Below are 17996 nucleotides of genomic sequence, written 5' to 3'. Positions count from 1 at the left end.
ACAAGTTAAGGCCCGTACACACCGGGGCAAATATCAGCGTGCCTTATTTGCCAGCGTTTTTCAACGCGTTTTTTGTGTTCACACCCAAACGATTTTCTCTGATGATGAGCCGAGTGAACATGCAAATCCATTCTCTGACATTAGATGGCGCTTAATGTAAAACAGAACAGACTGATCTCATGATAGCATGTGTATGACAAGCCAATTCATATTTCCATGTTTGGCGTGCTATCAACATGCAAAATCGCTTTTCAGCGTGTTTATGAACGCAGTTGACTTAACGTTATTTCTGTATATATGACTTACCTCAACCCCATCCCTAAACCTACCCGTCACTGGGGTTAGTGGCATTTATGAGAGTCCCCTACCATCCTAGGAAAAAAAAGATCGCTCCCCAGATGTAGATCTACATTTTGCTTCGTTTCACTCGGACATTTGACGGTGTGTACAGACACGCGGAATCACTCGGACATTAAAGGGTCACTTCACCCATTTGCATTAAGCTTTGTATCTTTTTTGAAACCCAGTCATATTTTTGAATGGTCATGGTTTATTCCCTTATTTTACCCTGAGATGGGAGAAATAAGGATATAAGTGTTTTACTTCCTGCTTATCGTGACGTAAAAATCGTCATTTTGCGTCACGATAAGCAGGAAGTCATATTTCATTAAAATCTTTAGAGCTACATATATTAGCTCATTATTATGCCAGGGTGTGGGATCCACTCACCCTACAAGCCTATTACAGATCAGTGGGTGGGACTTCACTTGCAGAAACTGAAATCAATATCCGCCATCTTGTTTGGAAGCTAAGCTAACAAGTGCTGTGGAGATAGTAAGTTATGAAAATGACGGAAGAAACTAAACATGATATGGAAGAAGAGGATTTTGAAGTTCTGCTGCTCGAATCCGATGTTCGTGGCTATCTTTACAAGCAGCGGTATAGTTTAGAGCAGCTGAGGCTGATGGAGGGGCAGGAAACGCCGAGGCGGCGGCCTGTCGCGGTCGAGGAGCCCAGACTGACTCTTGCGCTGGGCGGCTTGCCGGTGCCCGTGCTCGTGCTCTCGCTGTGTGCTATGGCCTATGGACACAGAGTCCGTCTGCTGCAGAGAATTTCAACGATGGCAATTTCTCCTGGAGGAAATCTCTGAATCAGACGAGCACACGGACGTTTATGTTGTGATAGTTTCGCCTGACTAAACATCCAGGTAACATGCAGTAAATCACCAAACAGAAATAAATAAAAACTAGGAGTAATTAGTTTGCTAAAGTTTGCCAATGTAACATGAACAGGGTTTGTTGTTGTGGAAAGAAGGAGGCAGGAACCGGCGAACATTTAAACATTTTAATAGTAAAATGAACAAATACAAAACGAAATTATAAGTCAAAGCCAGCAGCCCCTCATTGAAGACTGCTGTAACGTTACACACAACAGAAACAAAACTAAAATCAGGCCTGTTTCTTTCTCGATCTGCCGTCCTCGCTCCCCATTTTATGCTTTCACTTCTCCGTGAGAGACGCGGGACCGGCGCGCGCCTCACAGGTGTCTTTCATTATCACCAAATAGTCTCTGTTTAGTCTGTTATAACTCACGCCACCAGCCTGCCGTCCTCTTATGTGCCTCGCCCTCGATCGTCCTGCTCGCCACAGCCAACTAGACATTTTGTGTGAAATGAATTTCAAACTCTGGTGATAGCTAATGTTAGCCTTGTAGACGGAAGAGTGAATTCTCTGAATTATGTTGCAATGGGTGAAATGCTCCTTTAATGGTGTAGACATACACACGTACGCGGATAGCTCAAAATGCATAGAGATAATGCGAGTCAAGTGGCGTGTATGTTTACGCAAAAGTCATGATGTCATGTTGAACAGAAATAATAATAGTACATACTATACTAGGGTGACCATATTTTGATTACCAAAAACCAAGACACCCAGCCTAGCAACTCAAATGATACTCAAAGTTTACTCAAAGATGCCTTATTAATTTCAATACATTTAAATGCCTCCTCTGTATGGATAGAACATTGTTATATTACAAGACACAAATTCAGATAGGCTTCTTGAGGTTACTCAACATGTTTTATTATGACAGGTTTCAAAAATTATGAATGAAATAATGATAGAAATAAAGTCTTCTGTATTAGAAAAATAAATATATAAATAATAAATCACTAAAAGAAATGCCTCCAAATTGAACAAAAAATAGCTCTCACAAACTTACAAAAACGAACTAACAAAATCTATTTATATACACAAACAAACATCCAACACTGATCACAGTAGAAAAAGGAAATAAAAGAAAGAATGCAAAGAGTCGGTAGAGCAGTTATCTCCTCTCCTCACTTGCCAAAATCTAACTGACACTATACACATGCACAGTTCCCATCTTAACTCAGAAAGCACAAAGTGACAGTTACACATGTCCGGGGAAAACAGGCCTAAGTCACCCTATACTATATTATTATTACAGAAATAATAATATAAATATTATCATATAGCTCTTTATGCTCCGAGACCAGCAGCTTAACATTCATCTTGCCCATAGGTAGGCTATCTTGCCTTGCATCTTCCTCGTGTTCCTGCATTGTAGACGGTGGCATTTATCTTCTTCGGCGTATGTGTGCTCGGCAAGACCATTTTGTGTTTGAGTGCCCCCAAGTTGTGTTTCACTGTATCTTCTGAAGCACCAGATACGTGAGCAAAAGCGCCAATCTCATTGGTCAGATAGTTTTGACGTGGCGCGTAAAACCAAAAAACCAAACCCCAGGCGTTTAAAAAAAAAAAAATTACACTTTTACGCGTGGCGTTTTTCACGTCAGTGAAAAGTCACGAGGCGTTAAACATCAGCGAATACTGCGCGCGAAATTCGTCCCGGTGTGAAACGGCCTTAATCCTGTTCAATGTGTGGAGATAGAAGAAGACTAGGGTCGTGTGACTGGAACTCGTGCACTTTTGCAGGGATATTTTTTGGTCCCCATGTGGAAAAAAGTTTATGAATCATACTAAATTATGTAATATGTAATAATTTTCTTTTTGTTTTTTTGAAAATGTAAAAATGCTGAGTTTTCTGTGATGGGTAGGTTCAGGGATAGATTAAGGATTAGTGTATAGCATATATACACTCACCTAAAGATTATTAGGAACACCATGCTAATACTGTGTTTGACCCCCTTTCACATTCAGAACTGCCTTAATTCTACGTGGCATTGATTCAACAAGGTGCTGAAAGTATTCTTTTGAAATGTTGGCCCATATTGATAGGATAGCGTCTTGCAGTTCGATTTGTGGATATGCACATCCAGGGCACAAAGTTTCCGTTCCATCACATCCCAAAGATGCTCTATTGGGTTGAGATCTGGTGAATGTGGGGGCCATTTTAGTACAGTGAACTCATTGTCATGTTCAAGAAACCAATTTGAAATGATTCAAGCTTTGTGACATGGTGGATTATCCTGCTGGAAGTAGCCATCAGAGGCTGTGGTATTTGAAACGATGCCCAATTGGCACTAAGGGGCCTAAAGTGTGCCAAGAAAAACTCCCCCACACAATTACACCACCACCACCAGCCCACACATAGGTAACAAGGCATGATGGACCCATGTTCTCATTCTGTTCATGCCAAATTCTGACTCTACCATCCGAATGTCTCAACGGAAATCGAGACTCATCAGACCACGCAACATTTTTCCATTCTTCAACTGTCCAATTTTGGTGAGCTCTTGCAAATTGTAGCCTCTTTTTCCTACTTGAAGTGGAGATGAGTGGTAGCCGGTGGGGTTTTTTGGTGTTGTAGCCCATCCACCTCAAGGTTGTGTGTGTTGTGGCTTCACAAATGCTTTGCTGCATACCTTGGTTGTAACAAGTGATTATTTCAGTCAAAGTTGCTCTTCAATCAGCTTAAATCGGTCGGCCCATTCTTCTCTGACAACTAGCATCAACCAGGCATTTTCGCCCACAGGACTGCCGCATACTGGATGTTTTTCCCTTTTCACGCCATTCTTTGTAAACCCTAGAAATGGTTGTGTGTGAAAATCACAGTAACTGAGTAGGTTGTGAAATACCCAGACCGGCTCGTCTGGCACCAACAAGAATGCCATGCTCAAAATTGCTGAAATCACCTTTCTTTTCCATTCAGTTTGGAGTTCAGGAGATTGTCTTGACCAGGACCACACCCCTAAATGCATTGAACCAACTGCCTTGTGATTGGTTGATTAAAAAATTGCATTAATGAGAAATTGAACAGGTGTTCCTAATAATCCATGTTTTATGGGGACATTCCATAGACATAATGATTTTTAAATGGCATAAACTATATATTTTATCCCTTACGTGTGTGTGTGTGTGTGTGTGTGTGTGTGTGTGTGTGTGTGCGCGTGTGTGTGTGTGTGTGTGTGTGTGTGTGTGTGTGTTGCCAATTAGTTATGGCAGCTTAGAGCTTATGAGCAGTGTGAGGGTACAAATTTGAAGTATGGTCACATGCTGCAAAAGGAGCTGGCAACTTAAAGTTAGTTCACCCAAAAATGAACATTAGCCCATGATTTACTCACCCTCAAGCAATCCTTAGTGTATATGACATTCTTCTTTCAGACAAAATAGAATCGGAGTTATGTTAAAAAATGCCTTGCTTTTCCAAGCTTTATAATGGCAGTGAATGGCCGTTTATGTTTGGAAGTCCATAAAAATGCACCCGTTCAGGATAAAAGTACTCCACGCGGCCCTGGGGGGTTAATAAAGGCTTTCTGAAGCGAAATGATGCGTTTCTGTAAGAAAAATATCCATAAGAGGCATCATAGCTTACGCTGCTCCTTCATCCTACGTCATAAATGATTAAGTATTACTCGTTCGTCATAAATCGATACGTACGGCCTTCTGCCGGAAGCTAGATATTTTAGTCGATAAAGTCTTAAATGTGGATTTTTTTCGTAAACAAACACATCGCTTCGCTTCACTTCACTTCAGAAAGCCTTTATTAACCCCCCCCCCCCCCCCCCAGAGCCTCGTGGAGCACTTTTATCATGAATGGATGCACTTTGATGAACTTCAAGCTTGAAAGAGCCAGGGCATTTTTTTAATATAACTCCGATTGTATTTTATCTGAAAGAAGAATGTCATATACATTCAGGATGGCTTGAGGGTGAGTAAATCATGATATTAATTTTTGGGTGAACTATAGATTTAAGCATCATCAACTGCATAAAAAAACAGTCACAATGAACAAGCTCTACATGATTGCTGTGAGTTATTCAAAATAAAATTAGTAGTCCCCTTAAATGTATGATATCATCTAAAATAGTTAATTGTTTCCTATCAGAACTAAACTAGTCTGATATTTTATAAATACAAACAAAATACAATAATGGTCATGTGTACACACGCATATTCTCACATGCTTATCTGTTGACCACCACAGTTAATCAGTATGCTGTTCTCTTTAATGCTGATGATGCTTTGGTGGTCCACTCCCATATACGTAATATCAACATAAAGGGTCCCTCTATTGAATTTATTTTTACTTCTTGCAGGAGAATGTCGGATAGGGAACTAAATAATTAAAGAAAAGGGACCCTTTTTGACTGCATCAACCATGGCACTGCTGGTAAGCTCTACAATACATTGTACAATCTATTTTTCAGTCAGAGTCAGGTTTACGTGACTATTTAGTTTACTTTTAACCCTTTCGCATGACCTGGAATTCCTGTGGTCTTTTTTATTCTAATTTCTTGTATATATTACTATTCATTTTAGACAGAAAATGTAGTGTGCAATTGTAGTATGGCACCCACAGAGGCACCCACAAATCTTGGTGGTTTTATTTTGGTTTGGTTACTACAGGTACTAGCCAATATTGCAGTGTTTTTCATTAAACCAGAATATTCGTTTAGTTGTTAGTTGAACTTAATGAGGATTGACATGTTATATTTGAGGGACATTTGAACAGTTGTCTAGAGGCAGATCAAGTTGTAAATAAATCAAGTTTTAGATTAATTGCTGCAAAGTAACTTTGTCTTGTTATGTGTTATGTGATCCTGGATTGGGGTGAGAGAAAGTCCATCTTTATTAAAGTGAAGCCTGAATGAACAATATCTTTATGGGTCTCGATTAAACTACCTTCAGGAGTGAGAAAATGTGCTAATGCTATCCAAGCCTGAGTTAATATATTATCAAGTTTCCCTCTATTATTGCATTACCACAGCTCGAATCAATTGATAAACTCCCATTCAATGAGGTGGAGTATTTAATTGAGTCAGAGTCAATTACATTTGTGCATGCCTGCAGACATGCTGACAGAAGTAAACACTTTAGCAGAATACTACTGTCTAAGCGGTGTTAGAGTTATTGAACTCTCTGCTGTGTCAGAAAGTAGTGTGCTTTAACACACATTCATGCAGTCACACAAATAAAAGCATGACAATGCAGGAAATGTGATAAATTTGTGCTATACAATTAATATAATTAAGTATTTCGTAGGGGTGGAACGACATTGACGTAATCGATTAAGTTGCTTACGCAGTGTTTGTGTTCATCCCTTTCTCCTCTGTCATGTGGCATCTTTCACACAAAACACATTTTAGAGCGAACAACTCTGCAATTTTACAGCGTTTTTTCTGTTGTTGTTTGTTTGTTTTTGTTTTTTTTACAAGTGTGACAACCCCATTCTCTATTTAAAGTGGCACCTGCACATTTTTTGTACTCACAAACACATTCTCGACAAACCTGCACCAAATGAATTGAACCGCACTGGACAACTAGTTGTCTGTCATGTCATATAATGTGAGAGCCACATTGAACTGTAATCCTGACAGGTTTAGTTTACTCACGTAGATAGAGATATATTAATTGTATGGAGGTAAAATAATGACAAATGTTTTTGAAACAAAAAAGCTTGTTAAATTGCACTACTTGAAAAAAATCTGTCTGCTTGCATTTTAATGCATTGTATTTTTAGGGATTGCATTTTTATGGGATGAAATTCAACATGGTTGTATATTTAAGCTGTGAATATTTCAATTCAAAACATTTTGCACACATTTTCATTTTTAAAAATTCAATAACCTTTCAGATTTCACTTCCAAAATATTCATTCTGTTTAAAAATACAACCTAAAATATTCAACAGGCAATTTTCGGTCCATTTTATATCACTTTAATTATATCGCTTCCAGAAATTGAGTGGTTCAAATTCAACAGAAAATGCAATATTTGACGTTCAGAAATGGCAGGAATATCAAAGGATTGCCGATTGATAATCTCCATAGCTGTTAGTCGACCTAACCAGCAGGGGGTGCAAGCGGCTATTTATGAAGAAAAAGGGCAAGATGTGAGAGACTCATTCATTCATTCATTCATAAAAACGGATTTACAGAAATGGGGCAAGCTGTAAGTATTTGTGATGATGATTAGGGCCAGTAAAGCTATGAAAAAGCTGATAAAGACACAAAAGCTGTGTGTACATTTAAATCCTCACATTTAGATTTGCACATATACGCAGCTTTCTCTACCGTGAACAAGATTATAATGTTATTCCCCAATGCTGATGTACTGATAAAATGTTAAATATGAGGTAGAAAACATATATTTATCTTCGGTTGTTTAGTTTTCTTAACTTCATATCACCAGCTGTGCTGCAGAACTGCGGTCAGGCCCCTAACACTTAATGGACTAATACAGTGATTTAAAAGACCAAACTCGCACATTGTTGGGGATGTAGGCTAGACAAGGGAACAGGCTAGCGGATTGAGAATATGAACGTAACGTGCAAAGTTTCATCCTAAGCGATTCCCAGTGAAATACTGGCATAAAGTTGGCTTGACACTGCATGGATATTCGCACATTTAGGAAGCATCTCTAAAGTTACATACGACATTGGTACACACGTTTCTAACTTCAATAATATTTGAAGAGAATGACTTGCATTCATAAATAATATTTTGGAAATTAAACCCTTAAAAATTAAAAAAAAAAAAAATTAAAAAGTTTGTGAAATGTTTTGAATTTAAATATTCATAGCTTAGAAATACAACCATTTTGAATTTCAATGCATAAGCTTCAAAAACATTTGGCATTTTACTTCCATATAATTGCGCTCAACCGCAGATCCAACAGAGCTGCAATTGGTGCAAGCTGTGAGGCACGCGACGCAAACAAACTCTCTGCACGGGGTAACCATTTCATGTCCTTGATGGTTGTTTAAAATATCTGATGAATGAACTCACGCCTTGATTGGACTCGTTAATTTAATAACAATTTCAATTGTGATAAAACTTCCCAATGTTATGGACGTTACCATTTTTGATACTGTCACTGAATGTTGTCGTGAGTCCTAATAATGTGCAGGCTTGTATTAAGTGATGCTGCCATACTAGCATTAGCATCTGCTCTAAAATTTTGTTTTGTGTGAAACAAGACAAGGGATTAGGGATGAAGATAAATAGTCTAATAACTTTGATACGTCATTCCAGCCCTAGTAATAGGAGATCTTGCAGAAACAGAATTTTACTACAAGATATTAGCACAATCAATGTCGTACAGAATATTCAGTATTTTTAGTGTAAGTATTTTTAGTGTAAATTTACTGAAAAGAAACAGGAGAGTCTGTCAACATTAATGTGAAAACATGTTCAGTTAATCACTGTAGTTTTTTTTCTGTTGTTGTTGTTTTTTGTCATATATATATATATATATAGGCTAATGTTTTCAGTTCAAATAAATTGCTATAGGAACCCTGTTCTCTCTTCCCTGTAGACATAGCTCCAACATCAACCTGCACCGCAAACTACTGACCAAAGAGCTGGATGACATTGTCCTGGACCCCCAGCTTACAACCTTGCCTAAAGATCTGCGTGCTGAGTTCCTATCAAAGATCTATGTTGACCACCACCTGGGACTGGAGGGGGTGGGAATTGCTGCCAGTGGACCACCACGAGGCAGAAGACACGAGGGAATGAGATCCCCAGTCACAAGAGTATATTCACACAGCAATGGCTATTGCCATGGTCCCAATGATGACTACATGGTGCTGGACCTGAGCACTGCCTCTAGCGTACAGTCAAGTGGCAGTGTGCAATCCTCACAGGAGTCTGATGAGGGCAGCGATGATGGCATCCTGCTGGATGACCTGGAGGGTGCTAGTGAAACTGAGGACTGCAACCCTAGTTCTGGGGCTCAGAGACTGGCAAGGGAGGGAAAGGATGGGGAAGAGGCCAGGAAGGAAGGAAGAGAAGGAGGCACAGAGGAGGGGATTCTGCACTGTGACCCTTCCTTGTCACCATCCATCTTGGCATCCAGTGGAGGTAATGGTACAGGAGGCATCCTTTGCACCATCTGCCACAAACTGTACAGTAACAAAGGGACTCTTCGGGTGCACTACAAGACTGTCCACCTGCGAGAAATGCACAAATGCAAAATACCTGGTTGTAACATGATGTTTTCTTCTGTAAGAAGCAGAAACAGACATAGCCAGAACCCCAACCTACACAAAAATTCCCCTTATACCACAATGGTTGATTAGATCAATCCACACATCATCCACACAACGACCCCCTGTTCATCCCCCCACAACAGTCCCATATTGCTACAAAAATAGCATTATTCCTCTTAAACGTCTTTTCAAGTATGAAAAGAGCAGAATTTTGCCCTTTTGACATTTCCGTTTTTGGAAGCAAAGGACTTAACATACAATATAACACCATATATCACTCAATCCCTGACACAAACTTCTTCTCAATCTCTTATTTGTGACTCTTGCCTGCAGAAATGATCTTGGGGGAAAAAATCCTGCATTTGTGTAATAATAGCTTTTAAAAGAATCCCATACAAGTGCATGACTGGCTTAAATATGTAAATAATGTTGTTAGGGGCTTTGGTGTGAAACAGTTGTATTGATGGTTGATATTTTGTTCAATTGTTTTTTTTTTGTTGTTGTTGGTTTTTTTTCGTTTTCTTTTACTGTAATACTTTCATTTTAATTAGGTAAGGTAATCAAGACAAAGTAGCATCTGCCTAGCTTGATTCATTTATATTGGCTTTAAAAAAAAAGTTTTAGAAAAGAAAAAAGTTAAATATGTGACTTGTGACTTGTTTTATCTACCTGTTAGATATACAGATGGAGCTGGCATGCTTTAGCTCTAAAAAGTACTTTTTTATTTTCTCATGTTTATAGCTTTAGTAAAAAAAAAAAAAATGAAAAGAAAAAAAATGCACTTTGCAACTATACTAGTGGGACTTGTAATAATATTACAAGGATAACACTTTACAATGATGGTTGTCCAACATGGAAAGGACATTTTTAAGGATACAGTACCAAATGATAATTACTGTACCTTTAATAATAATAAAAAATAAAAAAAAAACGTGCCAGATTTTTATATGAGAGTAATCTCATTTGACATGATTAAACCCAATATTCATATCATTTAATAAGTGTTTCAGGTATATTCATTTGAATGCAGTAAATAAGTATTACTGACTCTGATCATAACATTTGACGAGTAAACATTTGAAGAGTGTAAGTGTATGGTTAAAGGCTGAACTAGCTCAGAGGTTAGGTAGATAATCTTTCTACTGCATGTAGTATTACTTTAAAAGTGTTAGTATGTGTCCTGTAATTTATTTTGTCTCTATAAATTTGAGCAATTTTAACATATAGAAATGCCATTGACTTTTCAGTGTGCCACAAACGAGAGGCTATAATCTGTGACCAAAATCAAAGACAACGTTCCATCACCCAATGAAAAGAAATTACAGTGAGAAGAAGTTACAGTAGTTTCCTGTCTCCTCCAATGCATTATTTCCAGACATTCATTGACTGTTTAAAATTTTTATCATTCTCTTGTTCATGGCATGCATTGTCTATTGGCCACACAATAACAAGACAAAAAAGAAAGCACTATTAAATTTGAACCAGTTAGAGGCTATGTAGATTTGAGTATTTATTTCTAGGTATCTGTTTATAATTAATTGAATGCAAATTAGCTCTTTGATGTCTGTTGGTTTCAATTGGAATAAATGAAATGAAAGATAAATATGAATAAATGACATGTAATTTACAATACTGGAACTCCATGCAGTCCAAAAGGTCATTAATGTTGGACAAAGACTAGATGAATTTGCTCCCTACTTTATGTGCTATTATGATAGTAGCCTTGCTGTTATTTTCTGAGAAAAAGAGCAGATATGAACATATGAACTATATCAGTAGTGTGTATAATTAAAATGTACTGATACACAGAACCTGGAGGTATTTCCACCACTGACCTGTGGAAATTCAATAAATTCAGTGATTCAGTGAATGTTGCTGACAATACTGCCTCATGGAGAGACCCAAAACTTTTTTATCTTTTCTTCTTCTCCTTCTCTGTTTTCTCCTGCTCTACCTGCTACCTCTTATCCCCATGACAACTGCTGCCACAGTGGATGGTCCTTTACGACACTGGCTAATAGTGTGCGCTTAACTTCACTGGATGGCACACAAGACAGAAAAGGAATTGTTATTGGCTGTTTATTCCATATAAGGGGAAGATTGAGCACATACAGACAAGTTTCTCCCGCGAGTCACAGCAATGTCCTTTCTATCTGCAATCTGAAAGGGCTATGAAAGAATACCACCTCAAAGGCATTTGACTGCCTGAAAAACAATGTTTTTGAGTTACTTAACTCAGTAACTCTTGCACCAATAACTGGTCAATAAAATGACAGAAACATTATGACCTGTTAACCTCAAAACAGAAAGCATTTTTAGGACTGACAAAGGCTGGTGCTTTACTTTAAACCCAATAATTACCCAATAATAATTATAACCCAATAATAATTATAATAATACATAGTTGTGTAGATGGGTAATGTGATATCACAAAAAAAGAAGAAAGCGAAGAAAGTTATCAACCTCACGGCCACATATTTTCCAGACTGTTGAACCAAAGACTTCTAGAGACACACAGCATGGACACAAATTGGGAAAAAACTCAGAATTTTAAACTACTGAAGAGAACGTCTCGGTTACGGATGTAACCCTCGTTCCCTGAGTAGGGAACGGAGACGTTACGTCAGAAGTGACGGAGAATGGGGGTTTCGCCTAGAAAGCCAATCCTCTTCGAGTATTAAAAAACGAGCCAATGGCAAAGAAATGCCATGGGTCTGCGGAATTTGCATAGCGTATCTCCGCCTCACCCCGTGGGTATAAAAGGAGGAAGCGGACGCCACCGCAGTATGTCTTCGCTGAGGAGCCGAGACTGAACTCAGGCGTCTACCCAGCGGTACAGCGAAAGTGGCAGGGAGACGTAACGTCTCCGTTCCCTACTCAGGGAACGAGGGTTACATCCGTAACCGAGACGTTCCCTTTCGTAGTCACTTCGAGTTACGTCAGAAGTGACGGAGAATGGGGGTCTGTGCCATCACGCCATCTTCATAGCTGTCTTCCAGTGCCCTGCGAAAGTCTGGACCCCTGAACATAGCTTATAACCAGGGATCCTACTTTGACACAGGAATACCAAGGTACACTGGGAAACATATCCCGGGAGGGACATGCTACCAGATGCCTACTGAAGGAGGACTTACAAATACACATATGGCCGTATTAGGGACTACATATGGAGATCACTGGAGCACCAACCGCAGGTGGCAGAAACTTAACTCCAGGGGTGGCAGATGGCTTGCCGAGGGAAGACACATGCTCAGAGAGGCTTACAGTGGAAATACACATGTGGGGGTTACTAGCAGGAACCATGCACATGGACGCACCTAACCGACGTCCAAGCAGACACTGGCGTCAGCATCAACAGTGCTAGAGAAACTCAGGGCTTCCGTAGAAGGCTCAACTGAGAAAAATCGCACTTATCCAGTCGGTGGAGTGGAATGGCGAGCAAGCGAAGACACCTGAGCGGGTCCAGTACTGGCCGGGTGAGCGAGTACAAGAGAGGACACAGGCTCAACTCAGAGATTATAGAATCTGGCGAATGTGTTGGGTGTCGCCCAGCCTGCAGCTCTGCAGATGTCTGCTAGCGAGGCGTCATGCGCTAGAGCCCAAGAGGAAGCCACACTCCGGGTGGAGTGGGCTGTCACACCAAGGGGGCACGGACGACCTTGCTGCTGGTAAGCCAAAGCAATGGTGTCCACTATCCAGTGAGACAACCTCTGCTTTGAGAGAGCCCTTCCCTTCTGGCTCCCACCATAACAGACAAAGAGCTGGTCTGAGGTCCTGAAACACTGCGTTGTCTACGTAAGCACGGAGGTCGCGTACTGGACAGAGCAGTGCCAAGGCTGGGTCTGCCTCCTCCAGGGGCAGTGCTTGCAGGTTCACTACCTGGTCCCGGAAGGGAGTGGTAGGAATCTTGGGCACATATCCAGGCCGGGGTCTCAGGATCACGTGAGAGTAACCCGGCCCGAATTCCAGGCACGCTTCGTCAACGGAAAATGCGTGCAGGTCCCCTACCCTCTTGATGGAGGCCAGTGCAACCAGGATCGCTGTCTTAAGCGACAGGAACTTAATCTCGACTGATTGCATAGGCTCAAAGGGAGGCCTCTGCACGGCGCTTAAGACCACTGAGAGGTCCCAAGAGGGAACGAGAGGAGGGTGAGGAGGAATCAGTCTCCTTGCTCCTCTCAGGAACCTGATGATCAGGTCGTGCTTCCCCAGAGACTTACCTTCAACTGCTTCGAGATATGCGGCAATAGCAGCCACATACACCTTCAGGGTGGAGGGAGACAGCCTTCGCTCCAACCCATCTTGCAGGAAGGAAAGCACGACACTGATCGAGCATCTCCGGGGGTCTTCTTGGCGAGAAGAACACCAGTTGACAAAGAGGTTCCACTTCAACGCATAGACGTGTCTCGTGGACGACGCTCTAGCGGAAGTGATAGTTGCTGCCACCGCAGGTGCCACAGGGTGCCCCGTCCCTGAGAAAGGAGAAAGGAATTGGTCAAGGAGGTGCTGTCGCGAGGAGTATCAGTTCGGAGAACCAGGTCTTGGTGGGCCAGTATGGGGCGACCAAAATGACCTGCTCCTCATCCTCCTTGATATTGGACAGGGTACGTGCGAAAAGGCTCACTGGGGGAAACGCATATTTGCGTGGGCCCTGCGGCCAGCTGTGCGCCAGTGCGTCTGTGCCGAGCGTGCCCTCGGTCAGAAAGTAATACAGGGCGCAATGGGATGAGTCGTGGGAGGCAAACAGATCTATCTGTGCGTCCCTGAACTGATCCCAAATCAGCTGGACCGACTGGGGATGGTGTCGCCATTCGCCAGAGACTGGACGGAGCCGTGACAGCTCGTCGGCTGCACAGTTCCGAACTCCTGGAATGTGAATAGCACGAAGGGACCTCAGGTGCTTCTGACTCCATAAGATGAGGTGGCGTGCGAGTTGCGATATACAGCGAGAGCGTAGACCCCCCTGGTGGTTGATGTACGCTACTGTCGCGGTATTGTCTGAACGGACTAGTACGTGTTGACCCTTGAGCAACGCATGGAAGTGGTGCAGGGCAAGGCGTACTGCCAGCAACTCGAGGCTATTGACATGCATGAGGTGCTGGGGTCCTCTCCAGGAGCCCGCGGCTGCATGCCCATTGCACATGGCGCCCCAACCCGTGGCAGAGGCATCTGTGGAGACAACAACATGCCTGGAAACTCGTTCTAGGGGAACACCGGCCCGTAGAAAGCTGAGGTTCCTCCACGGGGTGAAGGTCTGACGGTAGGTCGGAGTCACTGGAACTCTGAGCGTACCGTGATGCCATGCCCACCTCGGGACTCGGTCGCGAAGCCACAGCTGAAGCGGTCTCATATGAAGCAATCCGAGTGGCGTTGCCGCGGCTGCGGATGCCATATGCCCCAGGAGCCTCTGAAAAGTTTCAGTGGGACCGCACTCTTGCCCTCGAACTGTTGAAGACAAGTCAGCAGTGAGTGTGCGGCTAGCTCGCAAGCTGCGCGGACATGGCGACCGAGTCTATCTCCATACCGAGAAAAGAGATCCTCTGCATGGGGCAAAGTTTGCTCTTCTCCCAGTTGACCCGAAGTCCCAGACGGGCTAGGTGCCGGAGCACAAGGTCTCTGTGTTCGCAGACCTGATCTCTAGAGTGTGCTAGGATCAGCCAGTCGTCGAGATAGTTCAGGACGCGAACCCCTTGTTCGCAAAGGGGAACAAGGGCTGCCTCGACAATCTTCGTAAAGACGCGAAAGCAAACCGAAGAAACGGTCTGGTCGAGGTAAAATGGAGACATGAAAGTAGGTGTCCTTCAGGTCTATCGCTGCAAACCAATCCTGGGGCCGAACACATTCGAAAATGCGTTTGGCCGTGAGCATCCTGAACGGCAGCTGGTGAAGGGTGCGGTTCAAGATGCGCAGGTCCAGAATCGGTTGTAACCCACTGGTTTTCTTGGGGACAGTGAAGTAGGGGCTGTAAAACCCTGACTTCATCTCGGCTGGAGGGACGGCCTCGATTGCACCCTTCGCCAGCAGGGTAGCAACCTCCGCTCTCATGATCGGGGCATTGCCACCGACCACCGTAAAGCGGTCTCCCCTGAAGCGGGGAGGAGACCGTGCGAACTGAATCGCATAGCCGAGCCTGATAGTTCGGGCGACCCAACGGGACAGATGGGGGAGCTCTAACCAAGCCCCCAAAAACTGATCCAGTGGAATCATCCGAGCCACAGGCGTCCCCCCAGAGGGGCAGCGGGGCAGATAGATCGGCACAGGCGAGGGTGGCGTAGCGACCCTGCGCGTGTGCGTCACGCTCCACGCCCTGACAGAGGAGACCAGGGAAGGACCAGCGTTCCCCGGGGGTCTGCTCTGCCAGGGGTCTGGCGATAGAGGGGGATGAGAGTGGTGTGGTCCGGAGACGGCACGCACTGTCATCCGCGCCCTCAGAGACAGAGGAGGATGAGAGTGGCGAGGCACGGGGGCGTCGCACACTGCCATCCAGCTCTGTGTGCTCAGGGATGGAATGCAGCTCTTTGGAGAAAAGATTCTCCCCCAGCCCTCCACCGGGGGAAGGAGTGGGACTGCAACCACTCCCTGAAAGAACTGCAAGCCATATCTGAGCTGCCCGTAATGGGAGCGCCGCATAGCCTGGCGTACAGCGCGGCTGCAGGGCTGGTACGGGCAGGGGCGCCTCCCTGCGACCACCTCCACGGCCCAGCCCGGTGCTGCTGGGGCCGGGCGGGAGGGGGCGGAAGTCGCAGGAGGGCGCATTCGGCGGCAAGCGGACTGAGGCGTCTAAGGTCAGACAAAAGCCACAGTCCACTTCTGGGCGGACGAGAACTGTTGGGCAGAGTTCACGACCGCGCCGCCGAAAAGGCCAGCCTGGGATATGGGGAAGTTGAGGAAACTGGTTCACTCAGCCTCACACACATCAACCAGGTTAAGCCAAAAATGTCTGACCACACATGTGGACTCAGGGAGCATGCGGTCACCTTCATGGCTCGTAGAGCAAGGTTGGTAACGGCAGGCAGCTCAAGGATGAGCCCTGAATCAGCCCTATCCTCGTGCATGTCACTGAACACCCATAAGGATGACAATAACATACAGTGAGGTGGCAGTCTGCCCCGCAGCTCTACAGGTCCCCGCCACCGGAGTAGACAAGAACCTACAGGCATTGGAGGGGTGCTTAGGGTTGCCATGCCAGGTGGAGACGCTGTGGGGACACATAAGTGTTGCCACAGAACACTCCATAGGGGGGAACCCCAGTGTACCCTAGACTGCGGCCTCTACCACGTGGGTTGCAACGTGAAAGACGGGGTGTGGACCGAGGAATTTTCGTCGGTTTAGTTCCAGACCTGACGTCTTTTGGTCACCCTGGCCACTAGCCGAAGTATCATCTCACGTGGAGAAAATAGTTCGGGTAGTGGATGAGGGGACTCTCGCTCTATTGAGCTCACGGAGTCTCAACCGTATACATTGCGATGATCACGTCCCCACTGAGAGAACGTGACACACCCACGAGCGCTGTCTGAGCGTGATCAAAGCCCAAACACGTCAAACAGCGCTCGCGCCCATCAGCTGACTCTATCAGAATACCGCACTCAGGAATACACGGGCAAATCGTCTTTAAAAAGACGCGTCTTTAAAAAGACGTGCCGCGTGCACACTCTTTCAGTGAGAGGAGAAAACTCAGCGGATGTTGAAGCGACCAGGGAGAGGCACACACACTGGCAGACCACTGCTCAGATCGCAGGCAATGTGAAACTCGCTGGGTACCGCCGTCACACCAACACCAGAGAGTTCACTCGTCTCAAAGAGGTGAGTCACAATAGTAAACTCAGATTGTGTGGCTTGTGGAGTGAAGAAGTTCTCTTGTCTCCGTGGCGTCCGCTTCCTCCTTTTATACCCACAGGGTGAGGCGGAGATACGCTATGCAAATTCCGCAGACTCATGGCATTTCTTTGCCATTGGCTCGTTTTTTAATACTCAAAGAGGATTGGTTTTCTAGGCGAAACCCCCATTCTCCGTCACTTCTGACGTAACTCGAAGTGACTACGAAAGGGAAAGACAATTACTTCCAAATCTGATCGCCTGAATACTTGCACATTGTGGTTCTGATATAATTAGATTTATCTGATGGTTGTAAAAAAGTGTACATTGAAACATCAGGCTGTACATGGCCAAGTAAAAAGGAATAGAAACGTTCAATCATTTAACAGGAGAGATGTACAGTATGAGAGAAGATCTCCAGTGCACAGCAGGATTGGACAGTCATTACTGTCCTTCATTGTCCCCACAGAGTAAGGCTTTTACTATGAAGCCATTGGCTAAAAGAGTCTGAGTGAGCCTTAAATATTTCATTGCAGCTCTGAGGACAGGGCCATCACAGACCATTGACATTGAATGCAATATGTTGCAAAGGTGATCTCTAAGTTTGTTGCGTTAATACTCTTTCATGGATTGTTGTAGCACAAAAATAAGAACAAAGTGAATTGAAACTGTAAAATAGAAGATATTAACAAACACATCCATTGAAATGTCAAATACAGAAAAACATTCTGATTAGTGTGATCAGTTATATGAAGTATCAAT

The 17996-nt window shown here is 43.7% G+C and overlaps 1 protein-coding gene across 3 annotated transcripts in view; it reads left to right on the top strand.

The window, feature by feature from the left end:
• Positions 1 to 10907, top strand: part of bnc2 (basonuclin zinc finger protein 2) — a 300299-nt gene extending 289392 nt beyond the window's left edge. For all 3 annotated transcript variants that reach the window (XM_039694552.2, XM_089132284.1, XM_089132283.1), the window contains one exon: positions 8744 to 10907. In XM_039694552.2, the coding sequence (XP_039550486.2) occupies positions 8744 to 9509 (766 nt within the window). In that variant the 3' untranslated portion in view covers positions 9510 to 10907. The remainder of the gene's footprint in view (positions 1 to 8743) is intronic.
• The last annotated feature ends 7089 nt before the right edge of the window (positions 10908 to 17996 follow it).

This window comes from Pimephales promelas, chromosome 6 (assembly GCF_988280905.1).
Source record: "Pimephales promelas chromosome 6, fPimPro1.hap1.1, whole genome shotgun sequence".
In the NCBI taxonomy this organism is placed as follows: domain Eukaryota; kingdom Metazoa; phylum Chordata; class Actinopteri; order Cypriniformes; family Leuciscidae; genus Pimephales; species Pimephales promelas.
Note: the sequence above shows the minus strand (reverse complement) of the source record. Positions and strands in the feature narration are given on the sequence as shown.